Source organism: Lissotriton vulgaris, chromosome 1_1 (genome assembly GCF_964263255.1).
Source record: "Lissotriton vulgaris chromosome 1_1, aLisVul1.2, whole genome shotgun sequence".
NCBI lineage: Eukaryota > Metazoa > Chordata > Amphibia > Caudata > Salamandridae > Lissotriton > Lissotriton vulgaris.
In genome coordinates this window covers 1,043,582,358-1,043,607,684 of record NC_141685.1, presented here as the reverse complement: position 1 = coordinate 1,043,607,684, position 25,327 = coordinate 1,043,582,358, and the positions used below count along the sequence as shown (strand labels likewise).

The 25,327-nt window shown below is 46.8% G+C and overlaps 2 protein-coding genes and 1 pseudogene across 2 annotated transcripts in view; 1 reads left to right on the top strand and 2 right to left on the bottom strand.

Moving 5' to 3' along the window:
- LYL1 (LYL1 basic helix-loop-helix family member) overlaps positions 1-25,327 on the top strand; it is a 260,018-nt gene that overhangs the window by 49,352 nt on the left and 185,339 nt on the right. The gene's annotated exons all lie outside the window — the stretch shown is intronic.
- LOC147748487 (large ribosomal subunit protein uL5 pseudogene) lies at positions 9,565-10,127 on the bottom strand (annotated as a pseudogene).
- LOC147748485 (uncharacterized) overlaps positions 21,813-25,327 on the bottom strand; it is a 325,273-nt gene continuing 321,758 nt past the window's right edge. Inside the window, exon 3 of the mRNA XM_086962530.1 lies at positions 21,813-21,934. Within this exon, the coding sequence (XP_086818656.1) occupies positions 21,909-21,934 (26 nt within the window). The 3' untranslated portion in view covers positions 21,813-21,908. The remainder of the gene's footprint in view (positions 21,935-25,327) is intronic.

Below are 25,327 nucleotides of genomic sequence, written 5' to 3'. Positions count from 1 at the left end.
CAGCTTTAACTCTGTGAGAGCAGGTTAAATCAGTAGCTACATCTTGCCTCTTCCAACTTCATACTTTGAAAAAAATATTCCATCTGTCCTCTTTCTTCCACAAGGTGAAGATCCTCGAGGCGTTTATGTTAGCCCACTACATTCCTGCAATGCCATCTATCTCGAGTTACCTGACTGTCTGATTCATAAGCTCCTACTAGTTCAGAAATATGTGGCAAGATTGACGCTAAGCCTAAGAGCTGGAGATCATATGCTGTAGCCTCCCTTACTTAGCTACATGATAAAGAGTGTCTTATTTCCAAATCAACTTGCCTGGTGCATAAAGCTATTCATTCCTCAAGTTGCTTGTTTTTGTCAATCAGGTTCAAATGGTACCACCCAGCGGTGTAGTGCAGTTTGCCAGCACCCAGGGTAAGGTCAGTATTGTGCCCCTAATCCGTGGACAGTTAGCACTCAATGGCGCAAAATGTAAAAATAAAAAAAATTGAAGTACAAATTTGTTTTCATTTAAAATTTTGCGCCCCCAAAGAATGTTGTGCCCGGGGCAACCGCCCCTGTGGCCTTCCCACGCTACGCCACTGGTACCACCCTTCTCAATCTTCAACATCCAATCCAATCGATTTCTTCGTTCTTTGCTGAGCAGCCAAGTTTTCCCATTGTCGTGGTGGCCTAAAGATTAAATACACTTTCAGCACAAATGAGGAAAGACGCACATTTTCTCAGGTTCAGCAAAACGAGGAAGATTTGGTTATTTTCTCAAAAATGAATACCTCACTGTGGGTGGAAGGGATATCATCTAGGTTTTTAAGAATGATGTTACTGTCTTTGTTTTTTGCTGGTTAGCACCATAATATCCCTGTAGGGGGATGACAGACTCTGCTTTATAAATGCTTTACAACAAAAAACATAAAACAATCGAGTCACCAACATCTTTGCTTGCAGGGCCAATTTGGCTACAGAGAGTCAAAGAAAAAGTTATTTCGCACTCAAAAGGAAGCATCCTTCCCATGAAAGATGTACAGGAGTGTGGTGTGGGTGATCCCGCAAACAGCAAACCACTCAATTTGATCCTTTCTTCCAGGTAAGGAAATACTCTCGCCAAAGCTTATGGTTCCACCTCTGTTGATCATGAAATTTGGCGTCTTGGCCAGGCCAATATAATTTTCATGCCTGCCTCTATGTTATGCAGTTGTTCTTCGAGCCCAAAACTGTCTAAATTATCTATACTATTAGACGGGTTTCTCAGGGTTCCTGTGGAGCCCCACAGGGATCTACCCCGGCCGATATTGGAACTTGGAACTCATGGAGCAGTGTACCTGCTGTATCATTTCTACACTGAACACGCGGCACACATAATTCGACTAGCAGTGCATGTTCCAAAGCCATAGAAAACACGCGCTGTGATTGCACCAAGCATACTACATTCTACAGAGCTACAATTAAATGAATCAATATTAAGGGATGAGTAGACTGGAAGAGGTGAACAATTTGTATTTTATTCAACTAGCTCTTCCTCTACACTTTTTGCCATATTTATATTTATTTATAATCATAACCGTGAATGGTGTGACGCAAATTATGTGCCAAAATATACATTTATATGCTGTTAATAGTCTAACCAACTAGAACTAGTAAACTTAAAAAGCGTTTACTGTCGCATGATAGGGTTTGTTCAACTTATGTTGACAATGACATTAAGATGCTAGGTTATCTGGGTGAGAGATGTGGTTAGCAGAGTACCCAAGATACTGAAGACAACCACAAAGTATAACTGATTAGCTGAAATGTGAATATTTCGTAGAAATGTCTTTTTATTGCCACAGATGAATGTTCATCTGTGGCAATAAAAAGAAATTTCTTCGAAATGTTCACAGTTCAACACCTTTATACCGTTATATTGTCTCTCGGATGATCAGTTATATTTTGTGGTTGGTTCATGAAGTTTTGACACTGAAAGGTAACCAATGATCTGAGAGTATAGCACCAGGCAAGATTTCTGTTATCTATTATATGTAAGATGCTAAAGACCTTTGTCTTTAACCTCCACCAAAGTCATGCATTTAACACCTAGTGAGTCATTTGACCCTGGGTGGTGGTCTGACCACTGGAGGCTGGTACGGAATGGGGATGGTGGGGCAGGAAGTGAAAAAATATATAACACTTACCTCTGCACAGCCGCTGTCTCTCCTCCATCACCTCTCCTCCGCTTCTCCTCTTGACTCCCGGAAGCAGGAAGCGCGCAGGCTACCTTAAGTCAATCATGCTGCTGCTGTCACCAGCATGACAGAAGTGTCATGATTGGTCTGAGCGGCCTGGTTCGGCACTCAGACAGCAGTGGGAGCCTGTGCATGTTCTGAACCCAGGCTGTTCATTAGAGCCCGGTGGAGAACATGCTAAGTGCGCATGAATGTTTGGGCAGCCAAAGACGGGCGTCCAAACCGTCATGCGCACTTAAGTGCACAAATTTCCTATTCCCACTTCTCTGACAGCTAAGACTGCCCCACACTAACCTGGCTCGCACTTAAAAAAAAATTATAATAACATTGTGTTATTGTCATTTAATTTTTCCGGAGGAGCCGCCACTAGGTCCGACAGGCGTCCATAACTGCGGAGGCCTTGCTTGCCTCCTCTCATCTTGAACAGATGACCATCTACCTCTACAGTTTTACGCCGCTTCAGCGGATTAAAGTCCTTCCCCCAACACAATGGAAGCACTTTCGTGAGAAATTAATGCTGGGCCTCATTGCCATTTGTTCTTGTTTTCCCAGGAAAAAAACCCAGAAAGCTGGGTTTTTGTTTCCGTGAAACAAAAAAAGAACAATGGCATTGAAGCACAGGAAGCTTTTGCTGTGCACACAGGTGCCATGGTTGATTTTCCCTGCCTGGGTCCCCCATACCTTGCCTTGCATGGCACTCCTAGGCCTGGAAAATCTGCATCTGATCTATCAAAGGGGCAGCTTTGTTTGACATGGACGCCAGGAGGATTGATCAACAGCAGAGGCTTAACCGGTGGTCTATCAGTGGTACCTCCACGTCTAAATTGGGAACTAAATGTTAAGCATGGCTCAAACTCTATCAAACTAAAAACAAGCCTTGACAGGGCCAATAGATCTCGCCTCCGCAAGATGTATTGGCTTTGGAGGATTGGAGTGGAATGGAGTAACACTGTGTGGAGTTTGGCACTGTGTGGGGAGGCATTGAGTAGAGCAGCATTGAGTAGAGTGGCATTGTGTGGTGTGGAATGGCAATGTGTGGCATGAAGTGGAATGGCATTGTGTGGAGTAGAGTGGCGTTAAGTGGAGTGACATTGTGTGTAGTGGAGCAGAGTGATATTGTGTGGAGTGGAATTTTTTGGCATTGTGTGGACTGTACTGGAGTGTCGTTGTGTGGCACTGAATGGCATTGTGTGACATGGATTGGCATTGAGTGGAGTGAGGTGAAGTGGCATTTTGTGGCGAGAGAGAGAGAGCGCGCGTGCGCATTGGGCACAGTCGGTGAGGGCTCCAATACAACCTTCTGGGTCCAGTACTCCCCCTTTATTTATAAACAAAATGGAGGAGTGGGTGGGAGCGTGAGAAGAAGGATATGGCGTTATGGCCAATTTCGGAGGTGGGGAACAAAGTTGGAGTTTTTGCGTCCACCCCACTTCTTGTGATTTTTGATAAATCACTTAATGTCCCCAGTGTCTTAAAAAATGAATATGAACTTGTAGGATAACTGGTGCCAATCTAAAGCGCTCCAATACCTTGGAGTCGGGTCGAGTTTGCGCCATAGTAAAAATGCGAAATAAAAAAAAAAATAGTACCTCAATCACAGGGCGAGAGGTGGATGGGCATTAATTAAGATTAGTCAATCTGTGATTGGTCTATGCACTGGAGACAGAAAAGGGAGTGATCTAGGGCCCGCTAAGGCCTATTAGGAGTCAGCAAAGTAGAGTGGCAGTGATGCTAACATATGGTAAGCGATGAGTTCCTGACCGCCTTTGACAGAGTGTTTGTTCACGGCGTTCGGTTCGGCGAACTAACGATAGCCGGCGTGCCGATTTCTCTTCAACGCTGCTACCTTTGGCTAAAGTCTGGTTGATTTACACACGGGCTTCTACCACGTCCCCCGCCCGGGGCTCCCCAGCGGGCAGCGCCTTGGTTAAGAAGACTGAAATTTGCCTTCTATGAAAATTCTTCTTTGAAGGAGTAAATCTTAATCTCCGTTTGTTCTTCTGATAGAGCGTTTTATGGTCCTGATGAGAATCCTGTGATTAGTAAGGATTCGAAACGCGTAGACCGTCTAGGGTCAACTTGTGCTATCCTGGTGTTTACTGGTTTGGCACTTGGTGTTGTGCTCATACACCCATTGAGTGTTTATATTATGTTTGACAAGTGAAAATCAAAAATGAAATGATAGCAATGTACATAGTGTAATTCCAACAATTTCTTTAGAACTGTATAGTTGACCCTACATTTTCCCAATTTATTCTTCTTGATCTATTGTGTATTTTATATATGTCGGAATGAGAGTGGTGTGAATGTGATACGCTTGGAAAGTGATGATATGGTTGAAACTTTTTACTGTTTTTTTGTCCTAATTTGTATTGTTTGTTAAGAATATAACCTGTAAAGGCGCAAAAAATTGGAAATTGTCCACCGTTTGTTGAATTATTGTGAATAAACAGCTATTTTATAGCCACCTAAGGTACTGATCCGGTGTCTGCACTTTGGTATAAGTAATCTTTTTTAAAAAAAAACATATCAGTATTGGCATTCCCTCTTTGTTGTTACATTTATTAGGCTCAGCCTTACTGATCAGAGCCAGCCCTATTTTGTTAATAGCTTTATTGTAAACAGCAGACCTAATGAGCCCAGTAATGCTTCATTACTAGGTGCCAGGTACCTATATTTAAGCTCACGGTTTTATGGTATGTGTTGTTTTAGCTTTACTAGCGTCTATATATTAATATTTTTTTTTTGGTCATCTCATAGATTTTATCCATGTTGATTTTGCACTCTTTAAAACTCTTAAGTTTCATCAAGTAGATTTCCTCATTTATTTCGCCGAATATTCTATTCACACGTGGATGCTCTGATCTGGAGGCTTGTCGGACTTAAGCACTATAAGCAGCAATAAATACAACAATATTCTTTAGCATTGTAGTAAAAAGACCTATGCACACCAGCCGGTATTTAAGGAAATGTCGCATTTTTAAACTTCGCATTCTGTCAGTCTGCTCAGATGATGGACTCTCAGTCATCACTGACAGCAAGAAAAGCCACTGAAAAAAGACCAACTTTCTGTATTTCTGCATTGTTAAACATATGTGCAGAAAGCTAACACACTATTTTCCAACTATATTTATGTACCCAAATAGAAAAATAAAGACCATGGAGCTTTACTTATATTAATGTAACTGCATGTGGTTTATAATGCTACTAGTTATTGTACTCTGTCTTACATTAATTGCATCTACGCCTAATAAACATGGCTTTCGACTGTGCGTAGGTGTATGCTCCAGACATGATCATTACCTTCCGCTGTGACTTTGAACCCACAAATAAATGCTGCAAGTTCTAAATCTGAATCAAGCATCAGGAACATCAGGTGTCCTGGTGCTGATCTGAGGTACCATTCAAAAATATTAATATTGGGTGAAATAAAATGTAAAATGCACTCCTCTTTTACTCTCATACAAGTCACTAACATCATGGTTTAACAAGTGTGTAAAATGATCAACAATTGTTTGTCTATATATAACTGTCTATGCTGGTGGTGTTGCACTGCCAAACGTACAGCTGTACTATTGGGCCTATTAGCTAGGCCTAGGTGAAATTGAAATTAGGCTGGTGTCTTTTGCGTAATTTTGGGAATTTTGAGTTACTCTTGTTACGCCATTACACCACTACATTCACAGTCTAGCATGGGAGGGCAAGAGGGAGACTCTACAATGGGTGGGCATGGTGTTGGAGGATGTACCCAACAAGCAGTGCTTCAGCATATGGGATACTGTAGGCATCTCTAAAACAGGTGATTTGTTTGGGGAAGATGTAAAGAAGACCTTCCTTTAGGTAGATACAGGACGTCTTAACCTCAGAAGTGTAAATACGTGCACCTAAGGCATGCCCTAGTTGCATGTCTCATACATACACTGTCCTAACTTACCAAAAGAATGCCCGTTGGAACAGAGGGCTCTTTCAGATAAACTAAACAGGGGGGCAATAGTGGACATCTATAAGACTGTAACAAGTACTATGCTGATGACCTACACCATATTACAGATGCATGGAAAAGGGACTTTGGCTTATTGGAAGATGTACATTGGAATACTACCTTCATCCACCCAAGAGAGGTAGCTATTAGACCCATGCCGACATCTACACCTACTATTAGTCCAACTGAAATTTGTACACAAAGGATACTGTAACAGCAGACTGTACAAGATGAGCCCAAGTATACTGACAGATGTCTAGAATGAGGACAAGCGGAGGATACATTAATACACAATATCTGCTGATGTAGAGTAACCCAGATATTTTGGGATGCAATAGCAAATTAAATGAATACTCTAACTATTAGATGCCAGAGTCCCAGAGACATCACAAGGGATTTCTTAGTCATCCCTAACGAGGTCTGCCTCCCTGAGACTTATGATAACAAAGGCAGGCATTGCAAGGGAATTGGAAATCAATTACGCCCCACAAAGTTGAGGTCTCTTCAAGGCATGGAACCATGCTTGAGAGTTTCACAGATGATATATGGAACCAGGGTTTTTCTTCGGAAATAATATAAATATGAGAGCCATTGAGGAGTCATTAAAGACTTGACGTTATTGCTGTGAGCGCACCATCACTTCTGTATTTCGGTCAGGCCGTTAGATGGTGCTATTGTTCCAAGAGGCTTGTCTTGCAAACAAATATGTTTATGTTTAGGGAATTTGTTAAGCGCACGCATACCAAAAGGTCACTTGGCGCTAAGAGGGGAGGGAAAAGCTTCCTAAGGACTACTAACAATAGGCTAGAGTGCACAACCATGTATTCAGTTGTTTCCTGAATTTGGTGTACTCAGATATTAGTCTAATGTCCATTGGAAGGGAGTTCCAAAGAGTAGGGCAGAGAACAGAGAAGCGGGAGCCACCCGTTCTCTTGTGCTTGAATCTTGGAATACTCGCCATAAACATAGTGGTCAATCTGAGATTCCATTTGGGTAGATACCTTGAGATCTTAGCAGATATAAATTTGGGGCCCTTCTCGCTAAGTGCGTTGAAGACCATGCAGCCTGTCTCAAACATGCACCGTTAAGTTACCCGAAGCCAATGTAATTGCTTCAGAAGTGGTTTGATGGGACAGTGTCTATGTTGCTGAAGGACCTGCCTGGCCGCTTGGTTTAGAATTAGCGGCAGCCTATGGGTCTGATTAGCAGGGAACCCTAAGTAGATGGCGTTGGCATAATCCAGCCTGTACATAATCAGGGCCATCATGATAACCGTGCTTGCTTCCCTGTTGAAGAATTTCCTGATTTTCTTAAAGGTCCTCAGATGGTAAACGCAGAAGAGGTAACCAGGTTGATCTGTTCATGCATGGATAACTTAGCATCAAATTTAATCCCCAGACTTTTAACCAAATGTTTGGGGGTGGGTGGAGGACCCAATGCAGCTGGCCAGTGTGCTGGCGTCCACTGATCGAGTCTATTATTAGAGATAACTATCTCAGTTTTATCTGAGTTTAATTTGAAATAGTTATGACTCATCCAGTCTTTAATAAAGAGCATAGTGTGTTGGAAGAATTCCTTACATTCCTCCGTCTCATCAATCGGGAAGATCAGCTGCATAGTTATATACCTTCACTCCCCTGATTTGCAGAGCATGAATCAGGGGAAATATATATAGATGTTGAACAAGTGTGGGGAGAGAGATGAGCCTTGTGGTACACCACAAGTGGCGTTGACCCAAGCTGAGGCGAAAGGGGTCAGCCTAACAGACTGAGTGCAATCCCCTAAGAAGGAGAGCATCCAGTCCAGAGCCTAGTCCCCCAGGCCCGCCGTTTGCTTTCTATCCGCTAATATGGTGTGATCCACGGTGTTGAATGCAGCGGCTAGGTCAAATAAAACCAGGGCCTGTGTTCACCCCCTATCTGCACCCTCTTTCAGATCATCCACTACACTCAAGATAACTGCTTCAGTGGCGTGTGATGGTCTGAAGCCAGTCTGATGGCCGTCCAGGAAGTTAGTTTTTTTAATGAAGGCACAGAGGAGTTTCGCAACATGTGCCTACAGTATCTTCGCCGGATATGGGAGGAGGGATATTGGTCTGTAATTGGTCATTAGACAGGGATCTATTCCTACTTTCTTTTGCAGTGGGACCAACACAGCCTCTTTAACCCCTTGCATGCTCGTGACGGGCAGTAGCCGTCATTCGTCACAGTGGGCGTGTGAGGAGGACGGACCCCGGCCGTCCGAATCCCGCCTACTAATTAAAATGCCCGCACACCGTGGAAATTTGCGCCGCATTCAAGGGGTTAAAGGTGCGTGGGACCACCCCTTGCTCAAGAGAGGTGTTGAGAAGGGTGAGAAAGATATCCGGAAAATGTGTCAGGAGATCTTTTTGTATCCTAGTGGGGCAAGGGTCATTGGGGGAACCAGATTGTATCTTATTTCTAAGCTCTACCAACCGATCCGGGGTTACATTTTGGAAACTAGGCAAAGTTATAGGATTAATGAATAGCAAATTATAATTTGTCACCTGGTTTCTATTGAGTCCTGAGTCTCTAATCCACACCACTTTCCTGAGTAAGTCTTGGATTTTTCGCTCAACTTCACTACCCTGAGAGTACTAAATGGGAATACATGGTGCTCAGTTTTGAGTCCATAGCTAACCCCCTGACACCAGTGGTAAAAGGCACTGATTGATACAATATGAGCCTAATAATTCATGACTGCATTAGGATTCCTGAAAAAGTTTCCACAGTGCTCAGGAAACCACTCACTGTTGCATCAGCCACAATACCTGCTACATCACTTTCGAATTTCACTCCACCTCAGTCACCCACCTTTCATATTAACATTCTTCGACACTTCAATCAAGCTGTTTGATCTCTCCATCCCCCGCATCCTTCTTGGTGACTTCAACCTAAACTTCAGAATCCAAATACAGAACACTCTTTGCCCACTTATTAACAGATGAGACAATAATTACCACATAAACACGCATATGCACCCACACACACACACCCAAACAACTAGACCCTTACTAGTCTCCAATACACTTACCTCCTACTACTAATTTTTCCCCTTCTGACCATGATGAGATACAACTTGTAGTCAATATTTCTTTCACCCAAGCCAGGCACCCCTAAATCATCTTCAGTAGAAAACCTGCTCCTGACTCTTTTCCTGCTTTCTTTTACAAACTCCACAACAATCGTACACCACTTCAGCACACCACACCCTTTGACCAGTTCAATAGTACCCTTCAATGTGTTTCTCACACTCACTATTCCTTGTACTCCCTGAACCATATTCCCTCCACGTCCATATCTCGAATCACACAGGACATTTGATTACTGAAAACTAGGATAACAAAAGTGTACATTTGTGAGCGCCTCACTTTCCTGGAAGGATGATTCCATCGTACTTCTGCTGGAACCAGCGCATGGCTTCCTCCTTGCCAATTCGGTGCTTTGCGCCAATGACTCCAGTCCTACGTTTTTTGTCTGCAATGCTGAAGCCGGGTCTGCCTAGGACCACGTAAAATCCAGGCCATAGATACCGATGCTAGGATCATACTTAATTCCCAGATCAATGTGTTCCTGGATTCCAAAACCAAAGTTGCCGGTGGCTGAGAAATTGTTTTTCGTCAACTCGTTTTCTCTCACCTTAAGGCCTTTCTCCAAAATTTCCTCAGCCTTGGCCCCGCGGAATGTGCAGTGCACTGCAATCTTTTCATTTCTATGGATGCCTAAGGATCGCACTGTGTAACGGGCTTTGGAAAATACTGGTGTTTGGCCGGTGAGTTGTTCAAGCACCTTGGCTGCACGGGTCAGTCTGTCACCGCTTTCACCTACACAGATGTTGAGGCAGAGTTTGCGAATACGCAGTTCCCTCATGGGGCTCGCCTTTTCACCTTTATCCGCCATGATGGGAGACTGGAAAACTAGGATAAGTGCACTCAACAAGCAGAGGGAAAAATAGGACTAGAAAATTGTGATATCTAGCTAGAAGTGACAAATACACTCTCTTTAGCACGAGACAATGCAAAGCACACCGACTTTCAAAATATCACCTCCACACACAACCTCAGCCCAAGGTCTGTCAAATACAATCAATAACTTAGTCTCCCTATTTCGTACAATCATCACTCAACCTTCTCTGTCAGCCAAGGACTTTGCACATACTTCTCACACAAAATCAGCACAATCGGGGACAAAGTGCCTATTTGGTTCATTGCCCCTCTTCTATCTTCCTTCACTTCATTCATGCCAACTCCACTCTGATGTCTTATCTGATTAATCCCCTGCTTCAGCTATGAAGCTCATCCCCTAACAAAGTTGTATTAAATCTTCATGTGCCCCATCTCGCCCATAAATAATGAAACCCTTGGCCCTCTCTTCCCAGGTGCTTATCTCCCTTACCTACATATTTATTAAGAGTTTCAACTGCAACCTGCCCACACGGCTTTAAATCTGCTGTTAACTTCCCTTACTGAAAACAACATCGTTGATGTTTCCCAGGACACAAGTCCTAAAAAACAGAAGTGGGGGGACTAACTAGGTTAGGCAGAATGCAAGTGAAATCATGACGCGTCCCATCACAGCGCATGATGTCACGACGTGCCTCATTGCACGTGACATCACAGGCAGTGACCTCACTGGAAGTGACATCACAAGAAGTGACATCAGATATTACGACCCCACACATATGTATATCAGGTATATCATGAGTATATTAAAGCGCATTATGAGATTTAAAAATGAGATTTGGCAAAGAGGTTGTGCCAAAAAACGTGACGCAATCCTGACGCAAAATCTGGGCCTCAACTAATACATTTATTATTTTAATCCCTGCCACAAAGAAATTGGCTACAATGAGAAGCATGGCTGTGGATCTGTTCTGCTTAACTGGCTGTTAAGTCTGCATCTTAAAATATGTTATGGGGTTAAGGTATCTGCTGTAAAGGTGCCCAGTAAATCTCAGGCAATAGTAATAATGGTGAGATAACTCTGGAAGTTAACACATTTGTTGGAGAGATCTGTGTTTTGTGAAGTCTCAGATTTGAATTAAACTAGTGTAGAGGGTTAATGTGTCACATGAAAAACCCTTTATGTAACATGCAGATGACAGATTCTTATTTTATGTAGACAGGTAAGTACACAGAGATCCTTTGTTACCTGCAGCTCATATATTTGAATCCCTGTAATATAGCACAGTGAGTTATGAAGGACATGTGACTCCTACATCTTGTAACCCTCACTGTCTCATGTAACTCCTCTTGAACATTGATTATTGACATTCTTATGGTGCATACATCTCTTATATACAGGCACTGAACAAAGGCAAAAGCATGCCTCTCTTAAGTACCTGTGAAGAGATAACAACCTGTGTGCCTTTGTTTCCCCTCCGTGGCATTTACATTTAAGTGTCAGGTTCCAGGACGCCCCCAGTCAGGATATTCAGACAAAAGGAGGACAGATGGAACCTTAACTTAGGCCCAGTTGGAGGTGAACATAAAAAAGCTCCCTCGCTGCCTGCCCCTTGCTACTGGAAATGGAAAGCAGACAACGTACAGGCGCTGCTTAATGTGCCCCGGTGTCTTACTCCCAGGGCTTTAAGTGGGATGAAAAAACTGGGGGGTCTTTCAAAGGGGCGTGGTCAGTGTAATTAGGGGCGTGGCTTTAAATCCCCTACGGAAAAAATCTGTGCTGAGCATAGTGTGCCACCCGACTTGTATTTTGCTGTTTCTGTCATTGCATCCAGATATTTGATACAAGTAACATCATACCTACATTAAGTAAGGGATATTGGCTTTGTCAATGGTTATTACTTGCAGAAGATAAATAAGCTGCAACTATGACTTGTATATAATATTGACAAAGCTTCCAATTAAATCCCTGGTGACCCTACCACAATGTTGCTGCTCCTGAGTTTCAGCAAGAGAAGGGAAATCCAGAAAGAAAATGACTCTTAAAGGATTTCCCTTCCCCCACAACGCTCACCTGGCATGACGTCATGCTGTAACTTCTCTACTACTGAGAAGTGAGCAGTGTGAGCAACGCACATCCATGTGCCTGGTGCTTTCTCGAAACGGGTCTCTATCAGGCTTTGTTTTGCGCCCTGGCACTTTTTCCCGGACTGCAGTTAGAGCAAACAGCGGTCATTGCAGTCAGGGAAAAAAACGGGCTGCCTGTGTCAGGGCTCAAAACAGAGCCCGATAGAGACCCGTTTCGAGGCCCCCTGAAAAAAACTGCCGGTGCTCAGACCCCTTGAGACCCGGCCCACTTAAAGCCCTGCTTACTCCTATTTATCAGACCACTCCTTCTCAAGAGAATGAGATGCCAAGAGATCACAGATGAATCGTCTAACAGCTGAAGTCCTTCAACAGCCAATAATAGATCCACTCCTATACTCCATTTTCACCACCTTTCATGGTGACATGAACTCCTCATTCATCTTTCCCTGTCACCTTTCAAATTTTGATACAAAAAACGTCTTTCTCATCCTCTTTCCAAGCGCATGGATCACTGACTGCCTCACTGCTACGCGACATCGGATAGTCCCTGGGCGCTGATATTAAACTCCCCTAAAACGTGATCGTTTACTTTCTCTCCTCCTCTGCACACACCTTACTACCTAGTTATAGCCACTTTCATCTGGCATCTTTAGTTTCTGATCTTCAGCCAAAAAACCTGACATCTCTCTAACCCTTCTGTGGTATGGAGTAATTTATCACAACCAACACCACAGCAGCATGCTGCAAGGTACTTAATATAAGAAAAACATGCCCTTTTTACACCCCAAGGCACTAATAAACACACCATCACTTAGTAATTTAGAGTCTGCAATAGTCCTCCTGCCCATTGGACACGGTTCCCAGATTTGCCACCACAACCTGTCCAGACAAACACCCACCACTTCCTTTGGCTCTCAGTTAACAAAAAAGGATTAGCACACATAATTAACAATCATAGACAAAGTTGCGCAGGGCTCTTCTCACGCTTCCCTTGACAGCATACTAACCTTTAAACATCCTTTATGGAGGCGCTAGGGGGCGCACGGCGACATGGCTGCCTGAGAAGCAGCTCCGCCGGGCGATCGGCAACTCTGGTGGATCTCGCCGGTCTCACCCCAGCCACCGGGCCCCCGGACGCCTAAACAGATGTGGGAAGTGCTGGGGCTCGTAATGCGGTGAGGAACGGCCCCCGGCGGACAGAGATTGCCCCACAATTTGCGGATGATCAGGGCGAGATGTCCGGACGCCTGACAAGATGGCCGCCGCATTGGGACATAAGCACAGCAGCTTGGCAGCAAACAGTCACCGATCTACAGTCCAAGGTCGCAGAAGCGTAGCGGAGGTAGGGATTTGAGGACTGGCCTCTCAGCTGCCCCTGCATCATAATCTGTCGCGCTGCGGTGCGCCAGGGACCCACATTCAGGCGCTGGAGTCACTGCCTGACAAGATGGCGGCCGCAGCTCAAAAAACGCGGGCATAGCCGACTAGTCTCCAGCTACGGTGGCTGTACCACGACCCTGGCGGTGGCCCGGTACAGCGGAAGAGAGAACAGCGTGCTGCTGTGCGCCCAGCGTGGAGGGCAGTGCTGAGCGCGAGCGGAGAGGGGGGGCATACCCACGCTCCTACAGGTTAGGTGGTGTTGGATAATGGCGGCGAGTATTGTGAGCAGCGGACAGTCTGCGCTTGTCGGTGCTGCCTGAAGCTCTGCGTGGGTTCGCCCTTCCATCAGGGACCTGTGGCCGCCGCTGCCCTGCCCCATCAGCCCATGAGAGACGGTGCTTCATGTTGTGGCGCCAGGATTGGTTGCTGACGTAAATAACGGGGGCTCTCTAGCGACCACGTGCGTGGCCGCCCCTCTTGGTCGGGAGCTCGCAGATCCCGGCATTGCAGGCCCGCTGAGGCTGGAAAGAGAGACTGCAACCTGGCATACGTTGGGCCTACAGAAGCGACACACCTGCTGCGACGACTGCTTGACAAATACTGCGTGTGGAGGGAAGGTGCTGGCCATATCGAGACAACACGCCACCTGTGGGGTCAGGGAGGCCCGAGATATCAGCTGCACAGCGAGCTGCCACACTGGGTCGTCTTCTCTGCACGACTGAGAGGCCACAAGCCAACTAAGCGGAGGGGGTTTGTTGGACGGCGGTGAGGTCAGCATACAGCCAGCATACGGTCACTTCACCTCGTTGCCCACCTGTGCATTTAGCGCTGTGACGATCTTTTCGGCGGCAGACACCCCAAGGGTGGGGTTCACCACGGCGTCAGCGACCAGACATACGAGGGCATCGGGGTCCACGTGCAGGAAGGCGGTCTCCCCACCCGCAAACATGGGCAAGCCGGACAAACACCAACAGAAGCTGCCCTTTGAGGCGAAAAAAACGCAGAAATCCACTGACGGGGTGGTGGAGGATGAGGCAGGGCAGGCGCCCAATAACAACATTGAAAAGATCCTGCTAGCGATACAGTCGAACCTACAGGACATTAATGGCAAGTTAGACAACTTAACTTGCAGAATGGATACCATGGCAGCACGACAAGAAAAGCATGGAGAGAGGCTGGATGAGGCCGAAACACGCATATCCGCGGTTGAAGATGAGGCGCGGGCCTCCACCTCAAAATGCGCAGATATGGAACGGCTCCTGGAGGTGATCAGGGCGAAGGAGGAGGATTTAGAAGCGCGCTCGAGGCGCAACAACGTACGGATCGCAGGCCTGCCGGAGTCCACCAACACGGGCCGCATGGAAACCTACGTGGAAACACTGTGCAAAGACCTGTTCGGAGCTGAGGCCCTATCGCCCCTCTTCATCGTGGAGCATGCACATAGATCACTGGCCCCGAAACCACCGCCCGGCGCCACGCCGAGACCGATTGTGGCGCGAATCCTCAACTACCGCGACAGGGATACGATCCTTCGGCTAGCAAGAGAGAAAGGGAAGATCCAGCATCAGGGGAACTCCTTGGAATTTTATCCTGACCACACAGTTGCGGTCCAGCAGGCCCGGAAAGAATACACTGCAGTGAAGGCCAAATTGCGTGATTTGAACATTGTGTATTCCATGATGTATCCGGCGCGCCTCAGGGTGGTATGGAAAGAGAAAGCGACAGTACTACCGTCTCCGAAAGCAGCACAAGAATTTGTCAAAAGGGTGCAACGGGAGATGAGAGACAATTCGCAAAATGAACAACGACGTGACTCGGACTAACAGTAAGGGGTTGATTCATGGTCTGCCACTGGTGAGTGTACCGTTCTGTTCCAAATCATGCGTTTTAGCATGGACTCTAATCTCCGCACTTGGCTAGCCTGCTTGATACTGTTTTCCAGTTTGACCGGTTGTGGGGTTGGCTCAACATGCACAGTGTGTCTGGGTGAAGAGGTCCCGCTGGGGCTCAGAGGCTACTGCTCGATGATGCGGATCACTGTTAACTTTGACTTGTGAATGCATCACGACACATGCACGCTACATAACGCAATATTGGCATACACAACTGAGAGACACTAATACCCTGTGGCGTTTGCTCTCTGCAGGCTGGTGCACGTGTGGCAGGAGGCTGCCCCCGTGTCTGCTGTGCCCTGCTCAATATGCTTTAACTATGGGACGCCTCAATCACTGACTGTCAGCGATCCCCGATACACTCTATGTGGCGAGCAGTACAAGTGGGAGGCGAGGGATTCTGTGCCTTGCTGATTAATTGATGTAACTGCATTGGAGACGCACTGCTACAGACATGTTGCTAAGCCAGTGGCTCTGTTGTTGGCTGTTCGGGGGGTGGGGGGGGGGGGGCGGGGAGTATTCACCTGAACTGCGTTTCATACAGCTTCTTTAGCATCGCCCACACCTGTACACCGGGTGGAGAGTTGTGCCCCTGGCGGACCTCTACAAGGGTATAACCCAGTAAGAGTTTGGTTCTGAGCACTGTATTTATGGTTGTGGGAGTTACGGATTGGTGCACTGGATGGGACTGGCTTCGGCAGGTTGGGGTTGCTGGAGTGGGTGGGTTCAGGGGGGGTGGGTTATTTGATTGTACTATTAGACCGACAGAATGTGTAATGTCTTTTTGTGCTGGTTCCAAGTTAGTCCTAGCTACTGCTGTGTCGAATGGGGCACCTAAAGGGGAGATACTGGCAATCCCTATGCAATTGATTTGTGGTGTGCGATCATGCCTTATGTCATTGGATTTTGATGGGAACCAGGGAGGCGGGTAGGCACAGTTTAAACGTTCTTACATGGAACATTAGAGGGTTCTCACAGCCACGTAAAATACGGCAGATATTTGCCAGCCTGACAAGGTGGAATGTGGACATAGCGTTCCTACAGGAGTCTCACCTGGCCCCGCACTCACACGCACAGCTGGGGTCAAGATGGGCGGAGGGGGTTTACAGGGCCTCGTACTCTTCTTACTCTAGAGGGGTGATCATTTTGGTGAAACGGGGGGTGGGTTTCGTGAATCACACAGTAACACAGGACCCTTCGGGCAGATTTTTAATGGTATCAGGTACACTGAGAGGGCAGAAGGTGACATTGTTGAATGTGTACGGTCCTAACACAGACGCCCCAGATTTCTTCAGGGAGGTATGGGGACACCTGCAGAAACACAATAGCACGCACATATTATGTGGTGGTGATTGGAACGTGACACTACGTGACGGTTTGGACCGTTCAGCTAACTCAGTGGAACAGCACAAGCACTCACGCACACTGGTGGGACACATGATGAAAGACCTGGGTCTAGAGGATCTTTGGAGGTTGAGGAACACCAGCGCGCCTGGGGCCACACACGTTACTGCTTCCCACAACAGCTGGTCCAGGCTGGATTACTGGCTGGGCTCCTCTGACCTGGCACTATGGGTGCGACACCTACAGGTGCTCCCTCGCACGCTATCTGACCACAATCCTGTCCTCCTGCTGCTGGACATTCCAAGATACACACCTCCCCCCTTCCAGTGGCGCTTTAACGCGCGTGCTCTAAGTGATGCAGTTTACGCAGACACGATCAAGAAGGCGATCAAGGATTACTTTGACCTTAATGCCCCATCGACTGATGACCCAGGCATCCTCTGGGAGGCATTCAAGGCCACGATTAGAGGGGTCTGTATTAGCACCACAGTTGGGGTTCTGAAGGATATTAGAGCTCAGATACGCAGATGTGAGCAGCAGATGAGAGACCTGGAATCCCTATATGAGTCCACTCAGGATATCTTGCACCTGGCCAAACTCCGTGAAATACACACAGAGCACGCAGACTTTCTAGACTCCGAAATGAAATATTTGAACCGCACACATGTGGCTAGAGCCTTTGGGGAAGGAGGTAGACCGGGGGCTTTCTTAGCGCGGAAGATATGTACAGGTCGCGGTCCAACTGCGATCCTTAGGGTGAAGAACGGGGAGGGAGACACACAAACCCATGCCACTGACATACTGAAATGCTTTGTTAATTCATTTGGATCCCTCTACAAGTCCCAGCCCACTGCCCCGGCTGATGATACCTATGAATACCTGCACGATGTAGCGATAGGGTGGCTGTCAGATGCGCACAGGGAGTACTTAGCGAGGCCTATCACGGCGGATGAGGTTACTGAGATCATAGGCTCACTTCCCAATGGCAAGGCACCTGGCCCGGATGGGTTCACCCCGGAATTTTACAAACAATATGCAGACATCCTAGCGCCGCACTTAGTGGATATGTATGGCACCTCCTTTGAGAAAGGAATGCTCCCCCCCACGTTACGCGAAGCCATGATTATCGCTCTCCTGAAACCATCTAAAGATCCGGAGGAATGTGACTCGTACCGGCCGCTATCTTTAATAAACGTAGATTCGAAAATCCTTGCGAAACTTATAGCCAAGCGGCTGTCACCACTGATGACCAGTCTGGTACTGCCGGACCAGTCCGGCTTTGTGCCCTCAAGATCGACAGCACATAACACCAGGACCCTATTTGCACTATCACACTATCTGCAACCTTCAGTCAAAGCTGTAGCGGTCATGTTAGACGCGGCGAAGGCGTTTGACTCCATTGAATGGCGGTATATGATCACTGTCCTCAATAGAATGGGGTTCCCTAAACGTTTTGTGCAATGGGTCACCCTGCTTTACACGCAGCCACGTGCCAGGGTCAGAATCAATGGGTATATTTCGGATCAATTTGCAATTGAGCGAGGGACGCGGCAAGGCTGCCCACTCTCGCCGCTATTATTTGCGTTAGCACTAGAACCTCTGGCGTGTCTGATACGACAGAACTACAAGGAATCGGCACTGCACTTCATAGCCAGGCCGCTTCACATATCATTATATGCGGACGACATGTTACTGTACGTCCGGGACCCGGAGACTCACTTGAACGCCATACTCAGGGAATACATCAGGTTCGGGGGGCATTCGGGTCTGGCCATAAATTGGTCCAAATCCTCTATAATACCCCTCACGGATACCACTTCTACATTTGTGGTGGACTTTCCGCTGGGGTGGCAACAGGACCCTATCAGATACCTAGGGGTCATGTACCACAGAGATCCGGATGAGGTGCTTAGGGCAAACTACGGGGTGGTGCTGTCGAAACTGGAGGACAGTGTAAAACGTTGGATACATCTGCCCCTTTCACTGGCAGACGAGATAGCGATTGTCAAAATGAACATACTGCCCAAGCTACTATACCTGTTTAACAACATTCCAATCACTCCGCCGCAGGCAATCTTCCGTCACATAAACTCCCTGGTGAGGACCTTGATTTGGGCGGGTAAACAGGCCCGTGTGGATCTGCGGACTCTGACACTTCCACTTGCACGGGGCGGCTTCGGGGTACCTGATTTCCTCCTGTACTACCTGTGCGCGCAGGCGCAATACGCGGCGTATTGGTATCACACAGTTCCATACCTCACTCACACCGCTATAGAGGAGAGCGACGCACACCCTATTCCACTCACAGCAATAATCTCACACACCCGCCCCCCGTTGCATGCTAGAGATATCAACACGGTGGATGCTACGGTCAAAGCCTGGCATAGACTGGGGCACCTAGCACACAAGACCCCACTATATGCACCAGCCATGATGCTACACCATCATCAGGAGCTCTCGGTAACTGGGGAAAGCGTCGGAATGTCTCTACTGACCAGAGCCGGTATTGATAGGATGGGAGACGTGTTCCAAGATGGCGAGTTCGTGGGCCTAGACAAACTGGGTTATGTCCATAACCAAACATCCATGTTTCGCTTCACATATTTCAGACTCACTAGAGCCCTGAGGGAGCACTACCCTACGTTCCCATCGGAGCCGGAATGCCTTGCACCATTGCAACTGTTAATCACAACTAATGATTTGTCACACCTGGTGTCTAGGCTGTATTCAGCCGCACAATCGGAACTAGATGGGCAAGAGTTGAAGGTCAAGGGGCGGTGGGATGCACTACTTGACACACCATTGTCTGATGAAGAATGGGCTAGCGCATGTGCCCTGACACAGATACTTACACCAAATGGTAATCTGAGGATAATTCACTTTAAATTCCTCCATCAAGTGTATTACACACCAGCGAAATTGTTAAAATTTGGGTTTCAGGAGGAGGACAGATGTAAAAGGTGTAACCAGGAGGGTGCGGGCTTTGCACATTTGGCGTGGGGCTGCGCCAAGGTGGAAGGATACTGGGGGGAGGTAACTGCCACTTTATCTGTTATGCTGGAGGAGGAGGTACACTGTACACCCAAAATCTGCTTACTGGGGATAGTACCGCAGTTCAGGGCCTTGAAGAGGAAGTTCTGTGCATTCGAACTCTACTGGACAATGGTGACACAGTCGCCCTCATCCTCCTCGACCTCTCTGCAGCATTCGACACAGTCTGCCACAGCACCCTTCTACAACGCCTCAGAAACATCGGAATCCAAGGAAAAGCACTCGATTGGATCACCTCGTTCCTCACCGGAAGAACCCAGAGAGTCCGCCTCCCACCATTCAAGTCCGAGGCCTCTGAAGTCATCTGCGGCGTACCTCAAGGATCCTCACTCAGTCCCACCCTCTTCAACGTATACATGAGCCCCCTCGCGGCCATCGCCCGCCAACACAACCTCAACATCATCTCTTACGCGGATGACACTCAACTGATCCTCTCTCTCACCAAGGACCCCAGCACCGCCAAAACTAACTTACACGAAGGAATGAAAGAAGTCGCCGAATGGATGAAACAAAGCCGTCTGAAACTGAACTCAGACAAAACAGAAGTCCTCATCTTAGGTACATCCCCCTCTGCATGGGACGACTCCTGGTGGCCGGAAGCCCTCGGAAAAGCACCCATCCCGACAGACCACGCACGGAACCTTGGCGTCATCCTGGATTCTTCACTCTCAATGAACAGACAAGTCAGCGCCGTATCCTCTTCCTGCTTTAACATTCTTCGCATGCTCAGAAAAACATTTCGCTGGATCCCCTCCGAAACAAGGAAAACAGTCACCCACGCTCTAGTAACGAGCCGACTGGACTACGGAAACACCCTCTACGCAGGTACCACCGCTAAACTCCAGAAGAAACTACAACGAATACAAAACGCCTCAGCCAGGATCATATTAGACATCCCACGCAACGAACACATCTCTGGTCACCTTAAAGACCTCCACTGGCTACCCGTCAATAAGAGGATCACTTTCCGACTGCTTACCCACGCACACAAATCACTCTACGACATCGGACCAGACTGCCTCAACTCTCGACTGTCATTCTACACCCCCTCCCGCCAACTCCGCTCTTCCAGCCAAGCCTTCGCCACTGTACCTCGCATCAACAAGACCACCATGGGAGGCAGATCCTTTTCATACCTGGCTGCTAAAACATGGAACTCACTCCCCTCTTACCTTCGCCTCACCCAGAACCACCTAGCGTTCAGAAAGCTGCTTAAAACGTGGATATTTGATAAATAATCCTCCTCCCCTCCCTAAGCGCCTTGAAACCCTCTGGGTATGTAGTGCGCTATACAAATGTTTTGACTTGACTTGACTTGAAGAGACAAGTGGCGCAATGCTGGCACAGTCGCAAAGTGCCGAAGTTAAAAACATGGTTGCATGACATGTCCACCTGTCGTGACAAGTTACAAACTTATGAAAAATTGTTACCAGCTAAGTCGCGACCGAAAAATATGTGGGTTTATTTGGAGGATTATCTGACCTCTCTGCAGGATGAGGAGGAACTTCCACCCATGGACTGAACGGGTTGAATGACTGCATGAGTGCTAATGGGACGGGTGTGGGATGACGGCGGGAAGAGGAGGAACCTAAGTATGTCAACACAACTGCTGGGTAGTACACTAAGGTTACACTGTACGGTCTGAATTGGGGTATGTTGTTATGTTGTTCTTGTTATTAAAAGAGAAAAAGTGAGACTCAGTTTCTAAAACCAGCTATTAGCCATACATACGATAACCTACAGTATTCTGCGACATATGTAACATTCACTCACAATGTTGGTTAATGGAATAAACGTAGCGAGCCGGCCCCAGGGTTGTAGGCTCAGGCTGTGTCAACTGCTTGATTTTCAATAAAGGTCTTGCGCAAAAAAAAAAAAAAAAAAAAAAAAACCATCCTTTGTGATCTGTTACTCAGAACTTGCTGGCTGCACCCAAATCAGCTTGTGTGGCATCTGGATTCCGATCTCTCTGTTTTCTAGGCCCAGATCACTGCCCTGCTGAGGGATCAGAGTTTTTCCACACGTGTTCAAAACTACTCTGAAATGTCATCTCGTGAGCCTGGAAGAATAGAATAATTAATGAAGCACACTGTGAGAACACTTTAAATAGGTCTACCATGTTACAACACTTTACATAATTGTTCTCTTGTTTACTTTTTGTTGGTGTGTTGCGATCTCTTCATCACAAAACAGCTTATTTGTTCTGAGCCTCAGTCACCAGTTCGATTTACGCATACCTCATCTACAATTTGCTATGTATCGCAATTGGCCTTATGTAAGACATTTCTGGTTGAAATGTCAAGTCAATTGTTCCTAAATAAATAAACATGGTCTGTGTAAATGGAAGAACGTCAGAAGGAAGCGAAGATGAACAGCCCCACATTTATTCCATGCAGCAAAAACAAATGTAGCTACACTGAATCACGGAACAATTAGCAATATGTACATTAGGAGGAATTGAGCACTCAGCATCAGCGGTTCTGTGAGCAAAGATAAAATTAAATTGAAAACACATTTTTTTTGGTTAATTTTAAAAATGAAAAAATCTCACAAATAGGTATTTATTCCAATGGGCTTCAATAACTAGTGACCAGAATTCAAAAACCCAGAAAAATAAACACATCTTGACACAGGAAATAACATATACATAGTCAGAGTTAATGGTATAACTGCAAACGACTGAACGCAGTGCAACAAGCAGAAAAAGATAGCCCTGTTCTAGCACATATGTCCTCCCAAAAGTGAATGTGCAAACTATTGATAAGTCCTAACGAATACCAAAAGTTCTTCCGGGGTAGAAATATGTTATCTTTAAATGGTTAAAGGGCCTCCATACAAGGACTGAAGTGAACACACATTAGAGGTTGTATATATATATATATACACAGTACATATTAGGAATTTCCAATCACCTTCCTTCACACCATTTTAGAAATGAAGATAAGGTCAGTGAAGTACTTTAACTCCTTTTCCCCGCTTTCTTTCTATCTTACTCGTAGTTGTAAGGTAAAACATGACATGAACAAGAAAAGGTTCCCACTTTAGAACTGTCGGCAACTCTGTCACCTCTGCCTGATGATAATAACACAACTGAAGGGTTTTCAGTGTTCTGTATACTTGCAACTTTAATCCTCGGTGCCCAAACTTCATTTATTTCAAAGTTCGTCACATGCATCACATTGGTGAGCCCCTGAGCAGGCCCTCAGTGCACTGTGAGGCAGTGCTTTAAGTGTGATGAAGAAGGTGGAGTCTCTAAAATGGGACTGACCAAAAAAGCGTAACTATGAATCCTTTCCAAGAGGCAGGGCCTATGAAATTACGGGTGTGGCTTAAAACAAGTGAACTAAATGTCACCCGACCAGTATTTGGGTGCCTCTGTGAGTTTTCTGGTATTACATCCAGACATATCACACAACAACAAACATGCAACTAGGTCCGAACTTATTGGCTTTACCAGTGCTTGTTAGTAGTGTCTTATATATTAGTAACAAGAATGATTTTTTTGCGAATAATTATAATGGAAAGTCTTTCAATTCTGTAAACATGAGACAGTGAATTAAGGTGGATTCCTCACCTTTTGAATTATCCCTGCGCCCGTATTCCACAAAAACGTTTTCATAGCTCTGCCACGTCGAAGAGGACGTCACAATAGCATGGCTCCGCTCGCGACTCCGTTTGATGTCACTGGAGCCATAAGAGGACCTCGTTGGCACGCTGATGTAATTTCCCTTTTTTCTGTGCTGTTGACGCATAACAGTTTTTCTGGGACTCTCCATTTCCTTTAGATAATACTTTGTTTCAGTTACCTGTTTCTGTGTAGCGGTGTTTTGGCTGCACAAAAGAAGTCAGGGTTCAAGCCATGTAGGGAGTGTTGGGGTCATATGTTCAACACGGAGATTGCCTTTGGTGTCTGTCATCGGATCACGATGTCGAGGGATGTTCATCTTCTTGGAGGATGAATCTGAAGGCACTAAAAGAGCGAGAGGCGAAGCAATTCATGGTGAGAAAAGAGAAGAGAGACCGTAACAGACCCAAGTCGAAGTCGACGACCCCGCACACCTAGAGATCGTCGAAGAAGCACAAAAAGAAGCGTTGGCCTGGATCCCCATGTCGGTCTTCAAAAGGCAACTCTTTGAGGTTGACTTCTCTGGTTCAATGGCGTCATGGTAAAGACGACGTCTCGCCTTCTACTTTGTAGGCGACTCCGGTCCATTCTCTGGCGCCAAGAGATTAACCCGCACCAAGGGAGTTGTCTCCTGCTCCTCCGGCTTCGCCCGCCCCGGTTCCGGTGTCCACAGCACCACAGCCACAGCCCACCATACGGCCTAGGTTGGATCCAGACCAGGCGGTATCCAGATCCTTATCCACCCTTTCCGGGTCTGGGTGCAGATCCAACACATTTTCTAAATGCAATGTTTGGCATGTTTGACAAAGCGGTTAACCCATCCGGTGTGCCGGCTGGCCCTGTGGGTCCACTTGCTTTCAATTTGGGCGTTCCCCAGCAATATCCCCAGGCACCTTCTGTGCCCTTCATGCCCATGGCACCTTCATGCCGATATTCTCAGTGCCGGTTCCACAGTCTCCGGCTCCGTCTGGCTCTGGGCCGACGCCTTCCCGGCTTTGAGCTGTGCCACTGAGGGACCTCCTTCGAAGCCGGCCCTATTTTCACTGGCGCCTGGCCCCGCTGACGCCGATCCCGAAGATGCGCTCCAGAAGGGAGGACCAGAGGGTGCTGGAAAAAGAGGAGTACCAGGGACAGCAGGATCAAGCAGAAGAAGGGGAAATTCTTGACTCTGTTCAGGACTTTGAAGGCCTTCAGGAGGCCAGTGGCTTGAACACTTCCCCTGAGTGGGACCTTTCTTCTCCAAAGTCAATGCCTTCTCAGGATGTGGCTCCTTACCATACTGTAATCAGAAAGGCAGCCGACCTGTTGGATCTGCAATTGCCTACAGCTGAGGTCAGGTCTAATATATTGACTGAAGTCTTAAACTCTCCTTCAGTGGTTGAACCTTTACTACTGTTGTATATTTATACTTTATTCATTATGGCTTCTTGGTGTCTGTAGTTCTTTCTTAGTTTTTCTATCTTCTCAGCCTCCCATAGTACCTAAGAGTGTTCTATCTGGTATGTGAGGATTCCAGCCTTGGTAGTTGATGGTCTGGTCAGCTGTGAGGTTTACTGCTCTGCTTTGCTATCAATCCATACCGGGAGTGGACAAAGGGTGGCCCAGGACCAGGAGAGTCCACGACCGAGATTCGTGACGGACAACAGTTCCATTACCACGTCAGGAAAAGTTGTGACAAGGTGGTTCTCTGAACCGGGATGAACGTTACGCGTTTTGAACCAGGCTTATAGCCCACAGTACTGAGACAGTTTGTCCACAAAAGAAATACAATTTATAAGGGAACTTAGTGGCCCGAACTACAACCAGAGGCCCACAACCCGAGGAAAA